This window comes from Crinia signifera, chromosome 6, assembly GCF_055691185.1.
Source record: "Crinia signifera chromosome 6, ASM5569118v1, whole genome shotgun sequence".
In the NCBI taxonomy this organism is placed as follows: domain Eukaryota; kingdom Metazoa; phylum Chordata; class Amphibia; order Anura; family Myobatrachidae; genus Crinia; species Crinia signifera.
Window position 1 is genome coordinate 121,682,738 of NC_139222.1, and position 27,582 is coordinate 121,710,319.

The window sequence follows — 27,582 nt, forward strand, 5'->3', positions numbered from 1 at the left end:
ATCCATTGCTGCTGACTCACCAGGCAAGCCATGGGTACAAGAAGGGGAAAGGGGGCCCTGCCTATTTTGTCAGCCCTAACCCCATCAATGTCTGATGGCAGTCCTGCATGTTACTCCACTACTCATCCAATGCCTCTAATACCCCTTTCACACCAATCACCGGGCAATTACCCTGCATTTTTGAGTGCCAAGTCATTTTGCCGGGTGCAGCCTGACCCCAATTAACATCACCTGCAAATTACCTGGTTAAGCTTTTCATCCTGGAAATTTTCGGGAAAAAAACTGGTTTTTCTGTGGTGGGAAAGGGTCAACATGGGTCTTAAATCCCAGCTCACCGAGCCTGGTCAAGAGCAGGTTCGGAGTGCTAGGATTTAAGACCCATGTTGACCCTTTCACACCAAAGAAAAACCCTGGTTTCTCAACAAATCCTGGGTTGAAAAGCTTTAACCCAATAATTTGCTTCTGGTGTGAAAGGGGTATAAATCATTTCATTATCTGTACTAAAACACACTCGGTGACTGTTATTTTTATCTGATATAAAACAGATAAAAACCGATAAAAACAACAGTCACCTAGTGTTATCCATTGTCTATATGTTTTAGTATAGATAAGGAAAGGCATTGGATAAGTAGTGAAGTAACACAGGGAAGTACATAAAATTGCTGATTTGCATATAGTACCACTATGATGTTAAAACATCTGCGTATGCACAGGTCTCATTTGGGAAACTGGAAATAATATAGAACAATACATTATCTAGAAAAATTATGTATTTTTTTGTTGAAACACACACTTTTTATTCTTCCTATTGACAATATACTGTGCAGTATACACTGTACTTTATCTAAGATGAAAGGTGCTATAAATAGTTGTAATATACATTATGGCATGACAACTCAGGGGTCTTAGGCATTGTCATGGCCTGAACACCAGCTAAAAAGCTTTCCGCTGTTCTGTGTTCAGCTTGTTAAATGAGACATGTTCTATAACAGAGGGTGTAGTGTGAATTACTTTGCATTTCATTTAGTTCTGCATTCACTGAGAGGAATGGAGCACAGACGCGACTGAGCTTTGGCAGCTGTTTGTGGTGCTGAAGCTGGACTCCTCTTTCTCTCTCTCGCTCTCTCAGTCTCTCTCTCTCTCAATCAGTATATAGCAGAGGTAGAGGCTGCATCAACGGGAAATACAACTGAGAAAACCTGAAGAGCAGTAACTACTACACCACACGGCTGCTTTTCTGATCTGGAGTGCACGTCTCTTGCCAAATAGGACAGAAGCAACACTTGAAATGGTAAATAAAACACTTTATTTGCAATGTATTTTCAGGAATGCCTTCTATTTTTAAGGCTTTATTAGTTATTTTTCAGCATTCTGATAAAATTATTAAATGGTGTACAGTGCCTTTAAAATACAGTACTGCATACTATTTATTTAACAAGTTAATGATCACTTTGTAATTAATAAAAAAATGTATATACTTTTCTGAAATAATGCAGCGTGCTAAGTTGTTTCCAAATAAGATATATATATATATATATATATATATATATATATATATATATATATATATATATATATATAACTTAAAACCAAGTTATTAGTCTAAGCCTTAAAACTTTTGGCTATGTTTTTATGGAATATGCATATATTTAGGATTTGTTTAACCATTGTGAATATGAACAACACAAATAGATATAATTTGTAAAGAAAATATTGTTTTGAATGACTTTACATAATGTGTTCTTTTGACTTATTTTCTTTCTACACAGGACACCTGGATTTGAATGAATTGTGCTGCTCCATCCAGTCTCTTTAGTTGCTAACCTTCATCACAAAGGCTCATAAATAGCGAACACAACAGAAACATGGATAATTATTCACTAGCTTTAGGTATGCATATGATGAATGAAACTCAAATCAATCAGACCCTAGACAACATGCCCCAGAACGCACTAGAAGTTCAAGTTGTTACCATATTTCTTGTCCTTTTGATATGCGGAGTTGGCATTGCTGGAAACATTATGGTTGTTTTAGTAGTCTTAAGAACCAAACACATGATGACCCCAACAAACTGTTACCTGGTCAGTTTGGCCATTGCTGACCTAATAGTGCTTCTGGCTGCTGGGCTTCCCAACATTTCAGAAGTGGTCGCTTCTTGGGTTTATGGCTATGCTGGGTGTCTTTGCATCACCTATCTGCAATACCTTGGCATCAACATCTCAGCTTGCTCAATCACAGCCTTCACCATAGAGCGATACATAGCTATCTGCCACTCCATAAAAGCCCAATTTATCTGCACTGTATCCAGAGCCAAGAAAATAATAGCTTTTGTTTGGATGTTCACCTCAATGTACTGTGTTATGTGGTTCTTTCTGGTGGACACTACAGAGGTCAAGTTTGCTGATGGCATTCAAGTCAACTGTGGCTACAGGGTGTCTAGAAACTTGTATACTCCAATCTACTTTTTGGACTTCACTATTTTTTATGTGATTCCATTGGTTCTTGCCACTGTTTTGTATGGCTTGATAGCTCGGATTTTGTTTATGAACCCATTACCTTCTAACCCTCAGGATCTTAGCAGAATGAGTTCAAAACACTATGGGAAGCCCTACAATTCCATAAAACTTTCATGCAAAGGAAACAAAAACACAGTGAGTTCAAGGAAACAAGTGAGTACAATTGTATTTATTATCCACACTTGTAATCAAAATGTTAACAAACTTGTCCAGTGATACTCCAAGCCATTCATCATGACAGATGTAGTTGAGTAGCAACTAGAGGTGCACAGCTTGCTTGATACCTTTCCCTACATTATGATTTCAAGTACCTTGTTTGTCATTTTCCAGGTATTTTGAATTAATCCAGAATGTGCTGTAGTTTTGTTGGTTTCCGTCCAATCAAATCCTTTCAAAGACAAAAGATAACCTTACGTATGTATCAATAATGTAGTATAAACATGTGCTCTACAACAATAATACCAGCTCTCTTCAAAACAGAATCTAAACAAATGTAATCAAATACATGTTTGGTGTACTGATTTAACATTGTAGCAAAGTATCACTGATGTATTTATCATGAGGCAACATCTGCTAGAGGAAATCCTGGAAACTAAAGCAGGAATAAGCACAAATCTGGTAGGTTTTTCTGTACAAAGTAGGAATCTTGGGAGAAAGCTACAATTATGGAATATAAGAGGTTATTCCATTGCATTACACTGAAACTCTTCTGTGCACAACACTAGAGCTGATTTGCAGCATTTCAGTGAAGGCTGTTAAATGTTTGCCTCTGGTTTCTGGGCAGTGTGAGGGACTTACTGTAGTATTGTACATGGAGCATTCTCCCAGCATTGGTGGTAGGAATTCTTTAGTTCCAATATCCATGGATAATTAGCTTTATACATACAAATTAAGAAAAAAATATATTAGCTCTTTTCTGTTAGCATATTCTGTGTTTCTATAAAAGAAAACTATTAAACAAAGGTGCAGATTTTTTTTTATCTGACATCTAGGTGATCTGTCCTGTACCAATCTTGTACTGAAATGGTCAAACTGCACTTGAATGCGATTCTCAAAGGAGCTTATAATACTAATAATACTGTATGTACAATACACAACTTTTTCCCCCAATGTTTTAAAAATGTCATGAAAATTTGCAATTTCTAATGTTGCTCTAACAGCACACATAGCGCCATGACAAGTCACCTATTTGCTATTGACCTTAGCTAAAGCTGGTGTTTCCTATGAATAATGAGCTTGATCTTTGTATGCCATTGTAATAATAATTTTTAGTACATGGTTCGTATCTCTTGTAAAGTGACCCACACTGTGTCTCCTTGTTGCACTTAAACCGAGAAGCACAATTTGAGATGCACCTTGAACCATTTCACTAATCAAAATGATACAACATTGACACAAAATAAAGTTATAAAATAATCATGATATCTTTGCCATTATTCATTTATGCCATAATTAAGGTTAAACTAAACAGAATTTTTCAAAAACAAGATTTATTTGATTGAGAGGTTTATTGCTAAAGTAATAGGAGTCTTAACATTGATGTGATATATACATTTGAATAGAGGACCTATGGAACTTTTTCAGCTTTCAGAGAAGTTAGGCAGGCACCTTAAAAACCAAAGCATGGACAGTGCCAGAAAGCCAGAGAAAGCAAAATCATATTGATCTAGATAACCATAATCAATAGATAACTACTATGAAAGTCAGACGTGTTGAAGGTTCTTTACAGAAAGAAAGAAAGAATTGCAGCAAACATTGACATTATTGACATGGTTTTTGGAAATGATTATTTCACATTATGCCAAATTGGTCTATGCTTCCCTGGGGTTGTTTTAGCCTTCCTCTGCATCCGCTGACTGGGGATTTTGAGTATAAAGGGACTGAAGCAAATTTAACTCAACTTAAATTAGCTCATAAATATAATATAAATTCAATACTTTTTTAGATCTGAAGATGCATTTCAGTTGGCAACTGTCATATATGCATCTATCTCACACCAGGCACAAATCACAGATACATCTCACTTGTATCTGTCCTGTACCAACATTATGCAGTATAATATGTATTTTATGTACAAGAAATGCATTAGGCATCAATGTCGCTACTAAAACCTATACTATATAATACGTAAGAAATTTCTCTACATCTTGCACACATAAAAAGTAAACATAATTTTATCTATCTATATACAGTGGCGTAACTAGCTTTTGGGCGCCCCCCGCCGTTAAAGGGAGGGCGCCCACCCACGCACCCCGCCGCACCAACCCCCGCCAGCCCCGACGCACCAACCCTCGCCCGCCTCGCCGCACCAACCCCCGCCTCGACGCCCATGCAATCCCCCCCATCCCCCGCAGTCTTACCTACGTTCAGTACACGCTGGTCCCGGCTCCCTTCTTCTGCTATGAGGACCACCACAAAATGTCCGCCCCCATGCAGCAGACAGTTTCAGAGAACTGTCTGCTAAATGGGGGCAGACATTTTGTTGTGGTCCTCACAGCAGAAGAAGGGAGCCGGGACCAGCGCGTACTGAAGAAGACACTGACAGACAGGTAAAGACTGCGGGGGATGGTGGCGGGGCGGCGGGGTGTAACTATAGCACTGCAGCCCCCGGCGCCCCCACATGCACAGCGCCCCCCGCGCGGTCGCGGGGGCTGCAGTGCTATAGTTACACCCCTGTCTATATATACTTGCCCTCTCCTTCCCTAACCTCCCTACAAGATGCCTAAACCTAACCCTTCCCCTCTGCAGCCTAACCCTAATGATCCCCATTACTGACTAACCCTAACTATTACCCCCTTAGTATAATTATAACTCTCTCCCACTTTAGTACCACCGTAATACCCCCCATCTTAGTGCCTAACCCCCCTCCCCAGTGCTTAATTCTATCCCCCTAACCATTACCCCCTTAGTATAATTATAACTCTCTCCCACTTAAGTACCACCGTAATACCCCCCATCTTAGTGCCTAACCCCCCTCCCCAGTGCTTAATCCTACCCCCCCCCCCCCATGTGTGTGCGGCCTAACTCTAACAGTCCTTGGCATACTTACAATCGACCAGGATGTTGGCAATTCCGTGCCAGGATTTCAAATTCCAGCATCTTGACCCCTAAGTGCGTTCCTTAAATACAGTACTGTTTAAAAGTTTTAGGCAGTAGTTAAGCTGCAAAGTAAGAATGTTTTCAAAAATGGAAGTGTCAATGGCATATATTTGATTAATTAACAAAATAAAAAGTGAATGCGAATGAACAGAAGAAAAATCTAAATCAAATCACTATTTGTATATGCCTTCAAAATGGGTATGGGTCATTAGGTTGACAGTGTCTAGGTCAACAGTCAATAGGTCGACCCCTGTTGGTTGACAAGCAATAGGTCAACACAGCAAAAAAGGTGACATGGTCAAAAGGTCAACACAAGCAAAGGATCGACATGAAAATAGTAGACTTAAGAAACGGTTGGAGCGTTATTTCATTTTTTTTAGTGTCTATGTTGACATATGTTGACATGGACACAGTATAAGTGTATGGTGTGCACAGGGAGTTAGATTTGGGTGAGTTCTTATGTTTCTGTGTAGGGTAAATACTGGATGCTTTATTTTAACACTGAAATTTAGATTTTAGTATGAGCACACTTCATCCAAATCTAAATCTCACATGTTTCATTTGCCCCACCTGCAGTGTAGCATGGGTTTGTCCAATTGAGAAAAATGTAGGCCCATAATCATGTGTATGATTAACTAATCACACCAAACAGGTAATAATGATCATCATTTCAATATGTAGGTTGAAACACAGTGATTAACTGAAACATAAACTGCTGAGTAGGTGGCTTAAAACTAAGCGTGGACATCCAATTTCTGCTACAAAAGGTGAGGATGTGGAAGATATTTTCATGTCACAGGGCAAACACCATGGCAAGACTGAGCACAGCAACAAGACACAAGAAAACAATGCTTTAGATGAAGGACACTCTTATTTGCCTTTGAAATCAGAGGATGTCCAGCTGTGCCTTTAAACAGGAACTGGCAGTGAGATCCAGGCACACCCATGTAATGTTCAATAAGAAGTGGTCCTCATAAAAGTAGTGAAGCATGGTGGAGGTTCCTTGCAAATTTGGCACTGCATTTCAGCAAATGTAGCTGATTTGACCAGGATTAAGGTGTCCTCAATGCTGAGAAATACATGCAATACCATCATGGATTTGTATGATGGCTTCAAATGTATTCTGCAGCTGGACCCCAAACATACAGCCAATGTTATTAAGAAATATATTTAAAGAATAACAAGGAGTCCTGAAAGCGATAATATTGCCCATCCAGTGCCCTAATCTCCACACCATCAAGTATTTCTGGGATTACAGAAGGATTTCAGAAACTCTACAACTACAGAAGATCTGTGGTTAGTTCTCCAAAATGTTTGGAAAAACCTCCCTGCCAAGTTCCTTCAAAAACTGTGTGCAAGTGCACCTAGAAGAATTACCACTATTTTGAAGGCAAAGGGTGGTCACACAAAATAATTTTTTGTAAATTAGATTTCCCTTCTGCTCATTTACTTTGCATTTTGTTAATTGATAAAATTGTTGAAAGCATTCTTACTTTGCTTTGTTCTGCCATAGATAAGTATGCCAACGTTGGAAGCTTGTCAGCTGACATCCCAAACATAAGTATGCCAGGGCAGTATAGCGTCAAGCTGGGGATGTGGGGGAGGGTTAAGTTTAGGCACTAGGGGGAATTTAGGGTTAGGCTGTGTAGAGGGAGGGTTAATTTTAGGCACTTAGAAAAGGGGAGTTAGCTTTAAGTGGTGGTGTACAGGGGTTAGACTCTAATCGGGAGAGTTACGGTCAGGTTGTAGAATATCGTATTGCACCATATGCAATACAATTAAGCACCAGAAAATGAGATTGCTACCATTACAACCGATAAGCAACTGGAAAAATATTAGGCAAAACACAGTCATATTAGATACACACTCTATAAAAAGAAATGTAGTACTGTATATAGGTAAATAGATCAATTGATTGGGGCAACATGTGCACACAGAGAGTCCCAGCTGGACAGCTGATGGCTCACATAACACAATAAGCCCAGTCAGCAGATTGGATTCAAGGAGAACCCACAATCATTTATAAAGTACAAAGCTGTATAACAAAAGTATGTACCATATAATTATAAACACACAGAAGGCTGGAAACGGAACTGAATATTATGCAAAACATCTAATTATAAGATACAATGAAGTACTACAGTATCATTAAATCCATAGGGGGTTAAGGTATCAAGTTGTCAAATCCAAGGCAACTCAAAGCATAACAATGGTTGGGATCTATACTCACTTCTCTAACAGGTAATGAGATACAGTACTGTATATTACATGCAGCAAGGATCAGATTATATATGATAAGTAATTAGGAACCTTTTATCACTAAAAGCGGTTTTAAATGTATTCCATGGAGTAAAATAGTTATGCAATTTAGACATTTGAAAATCTTTTATTTCACTTCACCTGAAAACCCTGAGATTACGCACTCTTGAATAGCAAGTCTTTATTTTAGTCTTCTGACGTTTCAGTTCAGGCTCATATTTTACAATAGGCTAGCCTTTCTTAGATGATGTATTGATAAGCCTGCTGGTTGTGTTACACCGAAGAACCACGGCATTCAGAGCCGGCCCTAGCCTAAATGACGCCCTAGGCAAGATTTTGGCTGGTGCCCCCTAGCACCACCACTAGTTCCGCCTCTGACCCTTCTCCCCTTTCCCAGCACCATCAACCCTCATCATAGCAGTCATCATTTTGGTGCTCCTACCCGCAATATTTTAAATAGAAACAGTGCACACATTCAGTGCGCAGCCCAAACAGGGGTGTGTTCTTGCTGGGAAGGGGCATGGCCACCCAATAGTACCCCCAATTCAAATTATGCCACACAGTAATCCCACTTTATTCACATTATATCATGTGATGGTGTCCCTTATTCACGTTACATCACACAGTAGTACCACTTTACCTTATGTACATTACTCCTCACATTATTCACATTATACCCTTAGAAAAAAATCCTGAGAAAATATTGTATTTTAAGCACCTCCATGGCCACACTGCAACCCAGCACAAAGCAGTGTGTGCTGGGCAGAGGAGAAGAGCTGCAGCTGCTGCTGTCACTTAAGGGGAGGGGGCCCGGAGCCCCCACTGGGCCCTTCCATCACACTTTGGCCTGGGTAATTTGTACCCCCTACCCCTTTCTCTGGGCACCCCTGATAATACCACACAGTAATGCCCCTTACACATGACACACATTATTAATGTCCTTATAACCATAATGCCCCTTACACATTATGCCAACCTTTATTAATGCCCTTCATACACATAATAACACACATAATGCCCCTTACACATATGTTGCACATTATTAATGCCCTTATACACCTGACACACATAATGCCCATTACACATATGTTGCACATTATTAATGCCCTTATACACATGACACACATAATGCCCCTTACACATATGCCGAACACTATTGCACAACCAACCCACCCCCAGACAGCACTCTAACCAGCCGCTAACACTGTGACCTCTGCCTCTGCTTGAATACAGATGTTTCCTCATACATCTTGCCTCAATAGGCCATGCAGCTCCTGGCCAGTTCTGCTAACGTTGGGTGCATTTTTTGCTGAAAATTCGTATAATTTGCATTGTTATGACCAGCACACAGAAGGAGCTTCCAATGATTAAAATTATATATGGCATTCCTATATTCTGTGTGTGACTGTGGCTGTACCTGCATACGGAATGCTATGTTACAGTGATTTCCATGAATACACTAATACATATGCAGATACAGCCTCACTCACACACAGAATATAGGCATGCTGCATATCATTTTAATCAGCAGAAGCTGCTGATGCCCCTAGGCATTCCAAATGCCCTAGGCAATTGCCTAGTTTGCCTATGCCTAAGGCCGGCTCTGACGGCATTACTGCAGGTGCCAAGTTTGGAAGATTCCGCACAGACAAGAATATTACCAAAGGAATACAGTGAGGTTAAACCAACATAATAAAATGTATATAAATTACTCTATGTGAGTAAAGGTGTATAGCTCTGTTGGGCCCCCATGAGACCTGAGCAGTGGCAAAACTCTGGGAGGCAATGGAGTCATCTGCCGCCAGGCTCCTGCTCTCAGGGGGACACCTCTCATACCCTGCTAAATCAGTTAATTAAAAACGTCAATATCACTTTGTAGCTGAGTTCTGAAATATATGTCTACTCTGTCTCTGTAAATATATATAGCTACATATATATAGAACACATATATTTCATATATTATTCAAAGTTGCGTTTGTGTGTGTGGGGGGAGGGGGCACCAATATATATCTTGCCTCTGGGCAACTGGGACAAACTTATGCCACTGCTGAGTACAGTATGCAAGGGAGAAGAAAAAGAAGACAAGGTACTTGTTTCCTAGAACGGCCACAATCGTGAGTGATCGTGGCTCTTAATTAAGGGACACGATCCTCACGATGTGGCCGATTTTTTACAATTTTTTCCCTTTGATTGACAGAAATCGGGTCAATCGGTCGGTCGCGACCAATTAAAATCGGCCGCGATGCGACCGACCGATTGACCCGATTTTTCCATAGACTTCAATGTTAAAAAATCTTTTAACATTGAAATCGGGAGGATCTTGTCGGTCTTGTGCCATTATAATGGCACAAGATGAGATGGACTTGATTAAGTCCATCTCACATAGGGAAAAATGATAAAAAAGGTGAAATGGGCCAATATGACCCATTTCACATTTTTTATGTGCCCGCCATGACCCCACGATAGACGTCAACCCGAAGCGTGGCGAGCGCAGCGAGCCCGCGAGGGGCGGCGGTGCGCGTCCTACGACCTTTTCATTCCCCTACTATCCACTAGGGCGTGGAGTGAGAATAGAATAGTGTGGCGAGCGCAGCGAGCCACCGAGCCCGAAGCGTGGCGAGCGCAGCGAGCCCCGCGAGGGGACGTGTATACCTGTGAAGTTATACGCGTCCCCTCGCGGGGCTCGCTGCGCTCGCCACGCTTCGGGCTCGGTGGCTCGCTGCGCTCGCCACACTATTCTATTCTCACTCCACGCCCTAGTGGATAGTAGGGGAATGAAAAGGTCGGAGGACGCGCACCGCCGCCCCTCGCGGGCTCGCTGCGCTCGCCACGCTTCGGGTTGACGTCTATCGTGGGGTCTAGCCCACTTAGTAACATTTGGGGGGGCAATTAAAAATAATCAGGTGAAAAAAAAAAAAAAATCGGGTGAAAAATCGGTCGGTCGGATCGGTCGCATCGCATGCGACCAAATCGCATGCGATGCGATCGATCCGATTTTTTATCTTACGACCACAACGATCTAAATCGTTGTGGCCGTGCTAGGAAACAAGTACCGAAGACAATTTTTGCTTGGGCACGCTTTAAGACAAGACAGTTGATTAAAAGGAATCTTTATTGATATATACATTAAAATACAGATCAAAACAGGAATAAGAAAATAGGGGAAGGGAAGTGTTAGAATAAAAGGATGGAAGGGGGTGATAAGCAAGATGGTGTCATGTGTAGGAACAATACACATATTATATGTGGTCTCTGATTCTTGTATATAAACAATACCAAGCAATACAATACAGTGTGTGAATTACATGCAATCTTCAATTATTGTGCATATACGTACAATTATGTCACATACAGACAAAAGTGACTTGTGGAACAAATGTGGCACAATGTGTTGAAAAACTTTATATATATATATATATATATATATATATATATATATATATATATATATATATATATATATATAGCTTAGTATAATACACCAGTGGCTCTCAAACTTGGTCCTCAGGACCCCACACAGTTCACGTTTTACAGGTCACCCAACAGGTGCCCTCATTACTCACTGAAAAGTTTTAAAAAATCCACAGGTGGAGCTAATTATTTCACTTGATTCTGTGAGGAGACCTGCATAACATGCACTGTTGTGGGGTCCTGAGGACCAACTTTGAGAACCTGTGGTATACACAATAGTCGAAATCCATACGGTAGGATTACGCCTTTTGTGTATACTAAGTGTGCCCCAGCAAATAGAGTCTTCTTTTTCTTCTCTCTTGCATTACTGCAGGGGTCTTCAGTTATTGCTTGTTTGTGGGTCTTTCTAGCATTTAGTATTGTGTTTAGCAAGGTAAATACAATTGACTTGGCCATTGTAGAATTTTTAATTATTCACCTTAAAAACTGGGTTGGAGTTTACGTCCCAATTATTATAAACTACCTCTATTAGGAGCTTACCCCCTACTCACAGAGAGTGGTACTGTAATTTCTAATAGCAGCAATCTCCACATCTCCAGATAATAGTGTATGCAAGCAGTGATGTGTAATATATTTTTTTATTTTAAATTTGAATAATTGTATAAAGATTTTGCAAGTATCTTTTGTCAATGTCAGGTGTTGATCTGGTGTGAGGGTGTGATTGTAAGAACCACAATGCTGTTGATCTGACTGTGTTAAGAAAATATTCAGGTTTCTAAAATATACAACAATCCCACTCTAAAATTTGACTTTGATTTAATTTAATTAGTTGAACAAAGATTGCTGGACTGACATCAGAACCACTAAGGTAATTTTAGAATAAAGATAGGCATTTAATAATACTGTCTGTAGGAGCACCTTCTCAAAATGATTGGATGCAATACTGTTTAAACCTTCCTGATGCGATTGACTTGAGGGGAACAGCCTGTCAAATGGTATGCTTAATACAGGTTGAGTATCCCTTATCCAAAATACTCGGGACCATGAGCATTTTGGATAAAGGATTTTTTGGGATTATGGAATATATTTTTTCATACTGACCTGGTTTCCTGGTGATGCCATGATGGTCCTCCAACGTTAATGGTGTCCCCCGGCGTCCATGGCAGCCTTCCGGATGCTCTTTAGTGGCAACTCTGGTCCCAGGGGTGTCATTACCGGTGCGCCAACATTTCAGACTTTTTATTAAAACGTTCCTCAGGGAGACTGAAACAGAGTTTAGAGTTTAAAAGTGTAATGTACCATTCTGAAGCTTTTACAGTTTGAGTGCCAGCCATTACATTCATGTGTGTAGTCACATTAAGTTCACTGGTGCTGGTGACTCTCTTCATCGTAGCTGTTTGAAACTGTGCCTGACCTCCTGCAACTAATTTCTATTCCTGAGCTTCCATGTACACATGGTTTTAAAAAGCATTGAAAATTGATTCTTGAAAGTATTACAAAGAGATTACTATATCTGCAGCAGATGAAATTAGATGCTCTTTCAGAAACTGCATTTGACAATTCAAGTGATTGTCAATAAACACTGGCAAAAACAAATTATCAACTGAAATCAATATTGATTTTTTTGAATTCCCTGCACGCTATATGTCATGTTAAAGTATTTGTTATTAGGAATACATGGAAGAATTCATACACAGGAGTGTGTGTGTAAAGAGAGCATGTTACAGATATGAATGCAATCGCACGCAGCACCAATGTGACAATAGGCTAATACAGCAGATGGCGTCTGAGGGTAAATAAATGCCTCTGTGGGCATCTGCACCTTTTTCAGATACAGCATCAGATCATTTTCCAGGAAGTCTGCAATGTGCCCCCATATTTGGGAATGCCCACTCTTCCAACCCAAACAACCGCAGCCTTTCAATAATGTGCAGCACCCCACCATTGGAGATGTATGCAAATATATGAATTAGACTCATTGGAGCAGATGTATTAAGCCTTAACAAGAGATAAATGCAAGTTTGATAAGGAGAGATAAACGTCCAGCCAATCATCTCCTTACTGACTTCAAACACAGCCTGTAACATGACAGTAAGGAGCTGATTGGCTGGACATTTATCTCTCTTTATCACCCTTGCATTTATCTCTTGTTAAGGCTTAATACATCTGCCCCAATGGGTCTTATTCACTACAGATCACATAAGCCCATCCTGCACATGTCTTACACTGAGAGGTGCAATAGAATGGGAGGTATACTCGAGATTGGAAACTCAGAGTAGAAATAGGCGCCCTATGGGGTGTGTCGCTAAGCTGCTCCTACTTGAGGGGTGTGAAGCCCTCTAGTGGGTACAAAAGTGGGAAAAAAAGGTGGAGCGCTAAATGGATCAATTGGATATCACAATTTTAATATATATAAAATATTAAAAAACAACCAATTTGTAGAAAAACAATAACATTAATGTCAATGACAAAAACCATATAAAATTACATATATAATAAAGAACAAGGAAGACAATACTTATGTCTCTGCGTAGCTGCCTTGGTTACCCTTGGAATAAGGGAGGGGGGGGTTTGTTGCTCTCCGGGTAGTGCACTACCGAAATGGTGGTTGGCAAGTTGCCGTCCTAGATGGTATTTGGAGACGCTGGAGGATGATCTGGTTCCCAAAATTGGGGTCCTCACTAGGTTGCGCTGATCCCAGGTATAGTTGCTGTGGTCAATTTTCTCGCTGGAGGAAGATCTTTATACCTTCTTGAATGAAGGGTCCTCACGATGATGCGGTATTGGTTATCCACAGGGTGCGGGTTATCAACTCCCAGGTGGAATTGTGAATGAAGATAGGGATCCGAAGGGTGGCAATGAAAGGGAGAGCTTCCAGGAGAGTACCAGATGAAGTGGGGGGGGGGGGGGGGGGGCCAGTAAGCAGAGTTGAAGATTCTTCCCAGTCCTTAATGATAAAAGCAAGTGCTGCCTAACATGTTTCGTTGTGATCTCACAACTTTATCAAAGGTATGGCACTTGGTCTGAGAGAGGTGCAGTTTCCTGTCAAGCAGTCCTGCAACAGGCAGCTTGAGTAAGGTTCGACATTCAGGCTGAAGTCACAGAGGAACACCAAGACTGATGGTCGTGGTGTTCCTCTTAATTTGTGATCGCAAATACAGTCAGGAGATGGTATGCCAGAACAGAGGTGGTATGCACCTTCTACTGCATTTCAATTGCTAAGAAAATGTTATTATATGCGGCTGTGAGCAGTTTGTCATATGCAACCCTTACTGAATCAGGCCCAACACATAGAAAGCATAGAATTTGACTGCAGATAAGAACCACTTGGCCCATATAGTATAGGGGATACGGTCATTTGCTCTAGATAATACAATACTATTGTCTTTTTGGTTACTGTCCATTAGCACTGTTTAATCTTTCTCGCTAAACCCATGTCGACCTTGACCCATGTCAACCTAGTGGTGTTGACCTAATGCTTGTCGACCAACATGCTGTAGACCAAATTATCCCAACCCTACTGTAGTATGCCCACACTGGAGTTAATTTTTTTTGTCAGGAGCCACTTAATCTACCAGTATATTTTTTAGAGTGTTGGAGAAAAACTGATTGCCCAGGGGGAACCCATGCAAGCACAAACTCACAGTTATGGCCATGGTGGAAATTAGGGATGTGACCGGCCACTAGTGTTTTGTGAAACATGTTTTGGATCTGTATCTCCGGCAGTGTTTTGGATCTGGTTCTATTCCAAAACACCACCCTTCAGTGTTTCATGTTTCCTGTTTTTGAAAAAACATAGAAATCGCAAAAATCTGAAAAAAAATAATATTTTTTTGTTCCTACGCTATTATTGACTTCAATAACATTCATTTCCAGTCTATCCTGAATACCTCACACATCACAATGTTGTTTTAGGACAAAAGGTTGCACCAAGGTAGCTGGATGACTATGCTAAGCGACACAATTGGGTGGCACAAACACGTGGCCCATCCAGGAGTAGCATTGCAGCGGCAGACAGGATGGCGGTTTGAAAAACTAGAGGTGCCAGATGGAATTGTCCTTGGGACCTCCCACACAACCTTATGTTGCATAAATAGGACATGCACACTATAACAAATCAATCATTTCAGTGACATGGGGCCAAATGTAATAGGGTGAGAGTTTCAGAAAGTGAGAGATTTTGGGAGAGTTTTCCCCTTTTTTTAAAGCAGCAATCAATTACACTGCAAACCAGGTTGATTTTGCCATGTAATTGATTGCTGCTTTAAAAAACATGAGAAAACTCTCCCAAAATCTCTGACTTTCTGAAACTCTCACCCTATTACATTTGGCCCATGTGGTCTGCTGCACGACTGTGGCTGAAATTATTGGTTTGTTTGGGCCCCACAAAAAAAGAACCAATTCATCTCTCCCAGTACAAACTGGCTCTACAGAGGCAAGATGTCATCCTCATGCTCCAATTCCTCTCCCCTTCAGTATGTACATCCTCATCCTCACAGATTATCAATTCGTCCCTGCTGGAATCCACCAATACAGTTCCCTCTTTAGTCTTTGGAGGCAATTGCTGGTCTTCGTTTAATTGATCATTCATTTTGATGAACCTCATCTTCTCCACATTTTGTGGAAGCAACCTTCTATGCCGCTCGCTGACCGGGTTCCCGGCTGCACTAAAAACACACTGGAGGGGGGGACAACTCAGGTAAAATAGAGCCAGTTTGTACAGGGGCCTCCAAACTGCCATATTTTCCTGCCATTACAGGAACGGACTGCCTGACATGTCTACTTGGATGCTTTCACCAAAGTAATCCTCCACCATTTTTTCAATGGTGACAGCATCGTATGCAGTGAAAATAGACATGTCAGCAATCATTGGCAGGTCCTTCAGTCTGGACCAGATGTTGAAACTCACTGCATCACCGACAGTGCGTTGGGTAGGAAATTTGAGCTGTTTCCACGCAACCACAGGCATGGGAGAAAATGAAGGAGGAACTGTTGCCGTGTCAAGGTCCGCTTCAGACAATCTCCTGACCAGCAGGTCTTTGCACCTCTGTAGACTTGTGTCCGAAGGAAACAGAGACACAACATATGCTTTAAACCAAAGATCGAGCACAGTGACCAGAACATATTCCTCGGAGATGCTGCTGCTGTTGCTGCGGAAGGCGATGTATCTACCCAGTGGGCTGTCATATAGTCCTTAATTTGCCCTGAACCACTTGTCCATATGTCCATGGTTAAGTGGACAGTGGGTACAACTACATTTTTTTTAGGGCACTATGGACACTTTTTCGGACATCTCTTTACATCCTGGGTATCGCCTGCCTAGTAAAGTGGAATCTAGATGGGATTTGGTACCGGGGACAATACCTCCATCAATCGTCTAAATCCCACTCCACTGATGGCGGATAACGGACGCACGTCTAACACCAACAGGCTGTCATACTTCGTCCTCTTTGCAAACGACTGTTGGACAGTCAATTGCTTAGTGAAAGATGTAGCAGTGTTCCAACTTCTTCTCTGGGTTGATGAACAACTCCCAGCAGTAAAAGAAGCAGCAGTAGGCATAGCACTGAAGGATCCTCCGGAGGAATTCCAGATAGAAGAGGAGTCAGTCATGCCTTGACATGGCCTGCAGAACTACCTCCGATCCAGATCGAGGAGGAACTTGATGAGGAGTGACTTGCTGGTGTCATTTTCAGGCGCTTGGATACAACAGGATCGGAACTAAACAGTGACTTATGAATGAACTTCAGGTGACCCATAGATGAGGATGTCCCTAGGTGGCCAATGGCCTTACCCTTACTTATTGCAGTATTACATAAGCTACATATGTCGAGACAATTGTTGTCTGGATCTGGATAAAAATAATTCCAGACCAAAGATGTGGATTTTTTGGTCTTCTACCCAGGCATGGCGATGGCCTTTTTCATCCCATGGACAACAACTGTCTCACCTTGTGCCTCATTTAAGCAAACCATATCACCATCAGCAGCATCCTCCTCATCAACTTCCTCCTCAGCACCAACTACATCAATATCCTCCTCCTGGTGTTCAACATTGACACCTTCAATATCAAAATAGGAAACTGGACTGTGAGGGATCCTTCCAGCATATGCAAAGGACGTGCTGTAAATGGTGGAAGGAGCCACCTGTTCCCGTAGTGATGGGAAGGTCAGGCATTGCAACGTCTTTAGAACCGACAGTTGTTTGCTGTGTTTTTGATGAAAGCTTAATTCTATTACATTTTCTAGTGGGAGGAGGAGGGCTTACATCGTCATGTGAAGCTGAACCATTAGTCATGAACATTGACCAGGGCCGTTCCTTGCCGCTCCGTGTTGTAAATGGCATTTACATTATATTTATCTTTGTGTTACTGAACTTTGGCATTTTGAACTTTACATGCCCTCTACAATGACATTGGGAAACGACCTTAATAGATGACATTGATGGCATTTCATGTTCTAGGTCATGGCTAGTAACAGCAGCTTCAGCACTAGGAGGAAGTGGTTCTTGTTCTTTCACTCTTTTATCCTCCAAATTTTTGTTCTCCATTTTCTTTCTGGAGTTATAATAAATGCAGCACAGTAGAGTGTACCACACACACGGCAAAGCCTGAAAAAATTATACGGATTAAAATAACCCTTTTATTTTGGGGTTATTTATATATTCGGCCCGCACAGGAGAGTGTACCCGGCCCACACACCTGGCAAAGCTTGAAAATATTATACGGATTAAAATAACACTTTATTTTGGGGCTATTTACAGGGGCAAACGCAGGATTTTCAGAAGGGGGTTTCCGGAGATGGACACTTAGGTGGCCCAGTATATGCTGGGTCAGTTAAAGTATTATCGATAGACCAAATGTATATAAATAATAATAATAATAATAAATATATATATATATATATATACATATATATATATATATACGTACAGGAGGAAGGAGCGGCACTCGGAGACTTGTAATCCAGGTGAAGAAAAACTGTGGTTTATTAAGCGACGTTTCGGGGCTCGCACCCCTTTCTCAAGCCACACACAAGTGAATCACAATAAAACAGTGCATACTCACGAAGCGCGGCAAACAACCATCAACTCCTCCCTCCCGGCGTCTCCTCCGGCCTCCGTCTCCCTGCACGCTCTCCGGGGACGCTCATTCCGTTACCAGGAAGTGCGTCACTCGGCTGTAACGTGCCGGAAGTCTCCAACCGTGGTGCGCCCGGTCGGGACAGCGTCCTGTTGCCATGGGGACGCGGCTGCATAAAAAGAAACATCAAATAACAAATCAACACTTATATATACATAAAAACTACCCAATTACCTTAAAACCTTACTGCTACTACCTTTCTTAGTGATATATCTATATTTTAAGACCACGTCGAAGACGTGGAGTTACAACGTAAATGACAACAATTTTTGCCATTCACTCCGTGTTGTGATTTGTACAGCAAGTGTACATAACCGTTTTTTTTAAAAAAAAGAGAGACCAAAGAAGTGAATCTCTCTGAATAATGTGCTGTGCTAATTTAACAAGAACCCCATTTATGGGGGGCACACATATACATATTTATACATCATTAATTTCATATACACATGTATTAAGGAGAGTGCTAAATATGCCATTATTGTTATTCTGAATACACTTAACGCAACCAATTTATTAAATTAGCACTCTACTCCGTGCAAGGACCTGTATGGCTGAACATAATTACAGAATGGACTAGCTATATCAAATAAAGCAACTTAGCCATAAGCTATCGTTGAGTCCCCTGGGCGTGACTGTATCGAGCCTGTAAATCCATTTATTTTCTAACTGAACCAATCTTTTTCCCCTGTCTCCCCCTCGTGGGGATAAGGGTACCTGGTCAATTATTTTATGGCGTAATGTAGCAACAGAATGTTTCTGATGGGCGAAGTGGCGGGCCACCGGTTGGTCACTGGTGCCACTTACCAGTGCCGCCCTGATGGCCGCCCTGTGTTGTGCCATGCGTTCTTTGAACTGTCGCTCTGTTTTGCCCACATAGTAAAGCCCACATGGGCAAAACAGAACGTACACAACAAACCTGGAAGTACATGTGAGGGGCATTCTGATGGCGAATTTTTTACTCAGGTGGGGATGATCGATAAATTTTCCTACCGACATGTGGCTACACGTCGTGCAGCCGGTGCATTTAAAGCACCCGTTGCCCCGTCTTAGGAACCCACTAGTGCCCCCTTTGATTTCAGGTTTGCCCAACTGTGTGACATCTGACTTTACTACCCAATCTCTCAGGTTACGACTCCTGGTGTAGCTGGGCATTAATTTATGGTTTTTAAACATCTTCAGGTCTGGGTCTGATGTAATAATGGGCCATAACGATTTGGCCTGTTTGTTAAGAGCCATACTGTGTGTATGGAATTGCTGTACCCAGGGCACTGACGTTGTCTTACTCTTTTTGCCCCTCTCCTCTAGTAACTTACTGCGTGACTTTTTAGTGGCCTTTTGCCTGGCTTGTTCGAGGATCTGTTTAGGATATCCCCTCTCTCTGAATTTTTTGGTCATTTCATCAAGCTGTTGGTCAGCTGTTGCAGGATCACTATTACACCGAAGCACTCTAACATACTGGGAATAAGGCAGAGAATTCACAGTGGACCGAGGGTGAAAACTCTGATAATGTAACAGAGTGTTTCTATCAGTCTGTTTAGTGTGCATCGATGTTGTGATCTTTCTGTTCTCAATGGTTATATTAATATCAAGAAAGCTGATGAGTTTTTTGTGGTGGGCTACTGTTAATTTAATGGGGTGACCTGAGTTATTTTGCCTTTCGATCACTGCCAGGAACTGTTTGACATCCCCTGTCCAAAAAAACAATAAATCATCTATATATCTATAATATAAATGTACAAATGGGGTAAATGCCTGATCTTCAAAAAACAGTTGTTTCTCAACAGCCCACATGTATGAGTTCGCCAGTGACGGCGCAGCTGGCGAACCCATTGCACACCCAACTCTCTGGTTATAATATCTCCCATCGTAATAAAAATAGTTATGCTGCAACGTAAACCGTAATAGAGCCAGAAAAAAGATAATGTCAGGACCCTTATAAAGTGCGTTGTGCGTAATCAGCTGTTCTACCGCAGCAATACCCGCTCCATGGGGAATGCATGTATACAAACTTGCCACGTCAGCTGTAATTAAGGTGGTTTCTTCAGGTACCTCATCCATGGAGTCGAGTCTGCGCAATAAGGTAGAGGAGTCTTTAAGATGAGTGAAAGTGCCTTGTATGCAGGGTTGTAAATATGTGTCCACATAAGTTGCAATTTTCTCGTTTAGAGATCCTATAGCGGCCACAATAGGTCGGCCCGGGGGCTTTTTTACATCTTTGTGAATTTTTGGGATGACATAAAACAGTGGAACCACTGGGTGGTCCACCATCAGACTGTTATAGGTGTCCTTATTGATAAGAGCATCGTTCACGGCAGTGTTCAACAATATGTCCAACTCTTTTTGATATTTCTTTGTAGGATCGGACGGAAGCAATTCATAGGTGTCTCCATCATTCAATAATCGTACACATTCCTCCTTATATTGCATTATATCCATTACAACAATAGCCCCGCCTTTGTCGGCTTTTCTTATGACAATGTCCTGCCTTTTACTCAGAGATTTCAGCGCAGTGTCTTCTTCCATGGACAAATTGTAATGATTTAAATGATTTGAATTTTCTTTAGGTTCTTGAAAACCTTCTAGCATCCTATTGAATATTTTTATGGATGCATTTGTCGACACTGGTTCAAATTTGGACTTAGGGCGGGTGTCTTTTCTTATAGGTGCACTCTCATCCTTCAGGGATACTTTTTCTGCTGCCTTCCCAAAATGTTCTTTGAGCTTAATTGATCGATGAAATCGATGGGTTTCGATTTTATGTTGAAAAGCGTCCATCCGATTTGTTGGGATGAACGAAAGACCCTTGCTCAGCAGACTGGTTTCCCCGGGTGTGAGTGCCGTTGTAGAAAGATTAAATATTAGCGTTTCGTCTCCTTGCTTATGATGCCGCGGGTTTTGACGCCGGTGTTGGCCCCCCCTGCGGGTGGCTTTCGACCTTTTGCTCCTCTGGCACCTTTCTTCCCTCCTAAAGGGGATTGAACACCAGATTGTGTGCTTGTTTGCGGTCTATCTTCGACATCGCTCGCAGAGGTGCTAGAGTCGACTTCTTGTCTGCGCCTATTATACCTCCCGGCAACAGGGGGTCTGGGTCTGGGATTATTTCTTGATGTCCCCAACCAGGAATATACTCGGTGCATTTCGTAATCCTGTTGGACTTTCAACAATTTTTGCTTTTTAAATTTCACCAGTTCTTTGGTGTAGTCCGTCTATTTGCGTCTGCAATTTATGCACCCAATTGCCATCTGTGTCCGCCAATAAAGTGTCCTTGTGCTCCAGAGTGAAAGTGCTAAGTTTAGCCTTGGTCTTATTCAATTCCTGAGTGGATTCTTGAATGACCAATAACATTAAGTCTGTGGAACATTTATTAAGGATAGAAATCCAGGTCTTGCAAAACTGCGCGTTATACCGTCCTATTGTGGGCATATTATGGATTCTAAAACCCCGTGGTATTTGCTTAGCCCTGTAATAGTCGGATAAAGTCCTACTATGGTAGAGAAAATCTACCTCGCGCTTGCTTAACTTCAGCCACTCTTGAAATATGCAGCCGCGTCCCCATGGCAACAGGACGCTGTCCCGACCGGGCGCACCACGGTTGGAGACTTCCGGCACGTTACAGCCGAGTGACGCACTTCCTGGTAACGGAATGAGCGTCCCCGGAGAGCGTGCAGGGAGACGGAGGCCGGAGGAGACGCCGGGAGGGAGGAGTTGATGGTTGTTTGCCGCGCTTCGTGAGTATAAATGTATGCACTGTTTTATTGTGATTCACTTGTGTGTGGCTTGAGAAAGGGGTGCGAGCCCCGAAACGTCGCTTAATAAACCACAGTTTTTCTTCACCTGGATTACAAGTCTCCGAGTGCCGCTCCTTCCTCCTGTACGTATATATGCTTCCTGGTTCATCCAGTGTATCGCGATGAGAAGGCACCTGAGCAAGGTATAAAACTTTAAACCCTTGGTTTACCCCATGAGTGCCGGTTCATAGGGACTATGTATTCATGCTGACACTTCATGGTGAGAGCATTCAGAACAAGGCACCTCAGTTAACAGCTCTGTCTGTTAAAAGAACATCCACCGCAAGTTTGCACATCACTGGTTTTGCACTGAAGCACAAGCACTTTATTGAACCTTTTCTGTTGGTGGGGGAGACCACATATCATCACTATACTTTTTGTGTCAACCCGACAAACGGCCACTTGCACAATGGCCGAGGAGGAAGGAAGCAATCCTTTGGCATATGTCCTGCAATGCGATAATAGTGATAACTTCAGCTATTCAGACATTGAAATTGAGCGCATTTTGCATAAAGACCCCGCTTTTGATACCATCTTGCACAATTCCAATGAAGAATTATTTCAAGAGTGGCTGAAGTTAAGCAAGCGCGAGGTAGATTTTCTCTACCATAGTAGGACTTTATCCGACTATTACAGGGCTAAGCAAATACCACGGGGTTTTAGAATCCATAATATGCCCACAATAGGACGGTATAACGCGCAGTTTTGCAAGACCTGGATTTCTATCCTTAATAAATGTTCCACAGACTTAATGTTATTGGTCATTCAAGAATCCACTCAGGAATTGAATAAGACCAAGGCTAAACTTAGCACTTTCACTCTGGAGCACAAGGACACTTTATTGGCGGACACAGATGGCAATTGGGTGCATAAATTGCAGACGCAAATAGACGGATACACCAAAGAACTGGTGAAATTTAAAAAGCAAAAATTGTTGAAAGTCCAACAGGATTACGAAATGCACCGAGTATATTCCTGGTTGGGGACATCAAGAAATAATCCCAGACCCAGACCCCCTGTTGCCGGGAGGTATAATAGGCGCAGACAAGAAGTCGACTCTAGCACCTCTGCGAGCGATGTCGAAGATAGACCGCAAACAAGCACACAATCTGGGGTTCAATCCCCTTTAGGAGGGAAGAAAGGTGCCAGAGGAGCAAAAGGTCGAAAGCCACCCGCAGGGGGGGCCAACACCGGCGTCAAAACCCGTGGCATCATAAGCAAGGAGACGAAACGCTAATATTTAATCTTTCTACAACGGCACTCACACCCGGGGAAACCAGTCTGCTGAGCAAGGGTCTTTCGTTCATCCCAACAAATCGGATGGACGCTTTTCAACATAAAATCGAAACCCATCGATTTCATCGATCAATTAAGCTCAAAGAACATTTTGGGAAGGCAGCAGAAAAAGTATCCCTGAAGGATGAGAGTGCACCTATAAGAAAAGACACCCGCCCTAAGTCCAAATTTGAACCAGTGTCGACAAATGCATCCATAAAAATATTCAATAGGATGCTAGAAGGTTTTCAAGAACCTAAAGAAAATTCAAATCATTTAAATCATTACAATTTGTCCATGGAAGAAGACACTGCGCTGAAATCTCTGAGTAAAAGGCAGGACATTGTCATAAGAAAAGCCGACAAAGGCGGGGCTATTGTTGTAATGGATATAATGCAATATAAGGAGGAATGTGTACGATTATTGAATGATGGAGACACCTATGAATTGCTTCCGTCCGATCCTACAAAGAAATATCAAAAAGAGTTGGACATATTGTTGAACACTGCCGTCAACGATGCTCTTATCAATAAGGACACCTATAACAGTCTGATGGTGGACCACCCAGTGGTTCCACTGTTTTATGTCATCCCAAAAATTCACAAAGATGTAAAAAAGCCCCCGGGCCGACCTATTGTGGCCGCTATAGGATCTCTAAACGAGAAAATTGCAACTTATGTGGACACATATTTACAACCCTGCATACAAGGCACTTTCACTCATCTTAAAGACTCCTCTACCTTATTGCGCAGACTCGACTCCATGGATGAGGTACCTGAAGAAACCACCTTAATTACAGCTGACGTGGCAAGTTTGTATACATGCATTCCCCATGGAGCGGGTATTGCTGCGGTAGAACAGCTGATTACGCACAACGCACTTTATAAGGGTCCTGACATTATCTTTTTTCTGGCTCTATTACGGTTTACGTTGCAGCATAACTATTTTTATTACGATGGGAGATATTATAACCAGAGAGTTGGGTGTGCAATGGGTTCGCCAGCTGCGCCGTCACTGGCGAACTCATACATGTGGGCTGTTGAGAAACAACTGTTTTTTGAAGATCAGGCATTTACCCCATTTGTACATTTATATTATAGATATATAGATGATTTATTGTTTTTTTGGACAGGGGATGTCAAACAGTTCCTGGCAGTGATCGAAAGGCAAAATAACTCAGGTCACCCCATTAAATTAACAGTAGCCCACCACAAAAAACTCATCAGCTTTCTTGATATTAATATAACCATTGAGAACAGAAAGATCACAACATCGATGCACACTAAACAGACTGATAGAAACACTCTGTTACATTATCAGAGTTTTCACCCTCGGTCCACTGTGAATTCTCTGCCTTATTCCCAGTATGTTAGAGTGCTTCGGTGTAATAGTGATCCTGCAACAGCTGACCAACAGCTTGATGAAATGACCAAAAAATTCAGAGAGAGGGGATATCCTAAACAGATCCTCGAACAAGCCAGGCAAAAGGCCACTAAAAAGTCACGCAGTAAGTTACTAGAGGAGAGGGGCAAAAAGAGTAAGACAACGTCAGTGCCCTGGGTACAGCAATTCCATACACACAGTATGGCTCTTAACAAACAGGCCAAATCGTTATGGCCCATTATTACATCAGACCCAGACCTGAAGATGTTTAAAAACCATAAATTAATGCCCAGCTACACCAGGAGTCGTAACCTGAGAGATTGGGTAGTAAAGTCAGATGTCACACAGTTGGGCAAACCTGAAATCAAAGGGGGCACTAGTGGGTTCCTAAGACGGGGCAACGGGTGCTTTAAATGCACCGGCTGCACGACGTGTAGCCACATGTCGGTAGGAAAATTTATCGATCATCCCCACCTGAGTAAAAAATTCGCCATCAGAATGCCCCTCACATGTACTTCCAGGTTTGTTGTGTACGTTCTGTTTTGCCCATGTGGGCTTTACTATGTGGGCAAAACAGAGCGACAGTTCAAAGAACGCATGGCACAACACAGGGCGGCCATCAGGGCGGCACTGGTAAGTGGCACCAGTGACCAACCGGTGGCCCGCCACTTCGCCCATCAGAAACATTCTGTTGCTACATTACGCCATAAAATAATTGACCAGGTACCCTTATCCCCACGAGGGGGAGACAGGGGAAAAAGATTGGTTCAGTTAGAAAATAAATGGATTTACAGGCTCGATACAGTCACGCCCAGGGGACTCAACGATAGCTTATGGCTAAGTTGCTTTATTTGATATAGCTAGTCCATTCTGTAATTATGTTCAGCCATACAGGTCCTTGCACGGAGTAGAGTGCTAATTTAATAAATTGGTTGCGTTAAGTGTATTCAGAATAACAATAATGGCATATTTAGCACTCTCCTTAATACATGTGTATATGAAATTAATGATGTATAAATATGTATATGTGTGCCCCCCATAAATGGGGTTCTTGTTAAATTAGCACAGCACATTATTCAGAGAGATTCACTTCTTTGGTCTCTCTTTTTTTTTTTAAAACCGGTTATGTACACTTGCTGTACAAATCACAACACGGAGTGAATGGCAAAAATTGTTGTCATTTACGTTGTAACTCCACGTCTTCGACGTGGTCTTAAAATATAGATATATCACTAAGAAAGGTAGTAGCAGTAAGGTTTTAAGGTAATTGGGTAGTTTTTATGTATATATAAGTGTTGATTTGTTATTTGATGTTTCTTTTTATGCAGCCGCGTCCCCATGGCAACAGGACGCTGTCCCGACCGGGCGCACCACGGTTGGAGACTTCCGGCACGTTACAGCCGAGTGACGCACTTCCTGGTAACGGAATGAGCGTCCCCGGAGAGCGTGCAGGGAGACGGAGGCCGGAGGAGACGCCGGGAGGGAGGAGTTGATGGTTGTTTGCCGCGCTTCGTGAGTATAAATGTATGCACTGTTTTATTGTGATTCACTTGTGTGTGGCTTGAGAAAGGGGTGCGAGCCCCGAAACGTCGCTTAATAAACCACAGTTTTTCTTCACCTGGATTACAAGTCTCCGAGTGCCGCTCCTTCCTCCTGTACGTATATATGCTTCCTGGTTCATCCAGTGTATCGCGATGAGAAGGCACCTGAGCAAGGTATAAAACTTTAAACCCTTGGTTTACCCCATGAGTGCCGGTTCATAGGGACTATATATATATATATATATATATATATATATATATATATATATATATACACACATACAGGGGCAGCAACAGCAGTGTAGACCCCTGGGAATAGCAATGTACTGTGGCCCCTACCGATCCTCCAGCAGTAGGGGTGGGGGAAGCTTTGATATCCCACGGGTGGTAGGGGGTATTATATCAATCGCTCAGCATGTATGTAGGGCCTGGATCAGCAATTTCCACTAATTACCCCTTTACTGCACAGATGGTGGGAGATTGGGCGGGAGAAGGGGGCATTGGGCTGAATGAAGGGGCCCTGATACATAACTTCCAGGGTGGTGGAGGATGTTTAATATGCAGAGGAGGGGTGTATAATGGAGTGGGCTTATTATTCATAATTTTCTGGTGGGAGGACAGCTTGCTTGACTGCAGATATCTCCAGTTCCCGGAAAAAGATTTCTTAGATTTTAATTGGAATGAAAAAAAACTAGTTAATCCCACCTACCAAATGGTATTATGGACTAGGGGATCAGAGTTCAGGAGGCAGAGCAATCCGCCAATGAGAATATAAAACTAAATACCAGGTGTGTGGATCTGGAGCAGTAACCAGCTGCTGGAAGGCTGATATCTCTAGTTTTGTGAATAGTAAAACTCTAAGTCAGACAGAACCTGAAATATCTGACTGGGAAGATTTAACAGGCTTGGATGGGGAAAACTGCTTTGAAGTCAGATATCTCCGGTTCCCAAGGGCCGATTTTTAAAATTCTTGTACCCATGGAAAGAGGGGACCCTCAGCTTTCAGCCTAGGGTCCTTAGACTCCTAAGGGGGTTTCTGGGTACTCAGAAACCCCTCCTGCGTGCACTACTGATTTATTATATGTAGGTGGCACAGGAGAGTGTTTAAAACATACACACAATAGTGTAATCTGGACTGTCACTGGACTTAACGGCAGTACTGGACTTAA

The 27,582-nt window shown here is 42.1% G+C and overlaps 1 protein-coding gene across 1 annotated transcript in view; it reads left to right on the forward strand.

Moving 5' to 3' along the window:
• The first annotated feature begins 1,055 nt into the window (after nt 1–1,055).
• The window catches only part of LOC146008078 (thyrotropin-releasing hormone receptor-like), a 94,828-nt gene continuing 68,301 nt past the window's right edge, over nt 1,056–27,582 (forward strand). The window contains exons 1-2 of the mRNA XM_083147002.1: nt 1,056–1,291; nt 1,770–2,669. Coding sequence (XP_083003128.1) covers nt 1,866–2,669 — 804 coding nt within the window. The 5' untranslated portion in view covers nt 1,056–1,291; nt 1,770–1,865. The remainder of the gene's footprint in view (nt 1,292–1,769; nt 2,670–27,582) is intronic.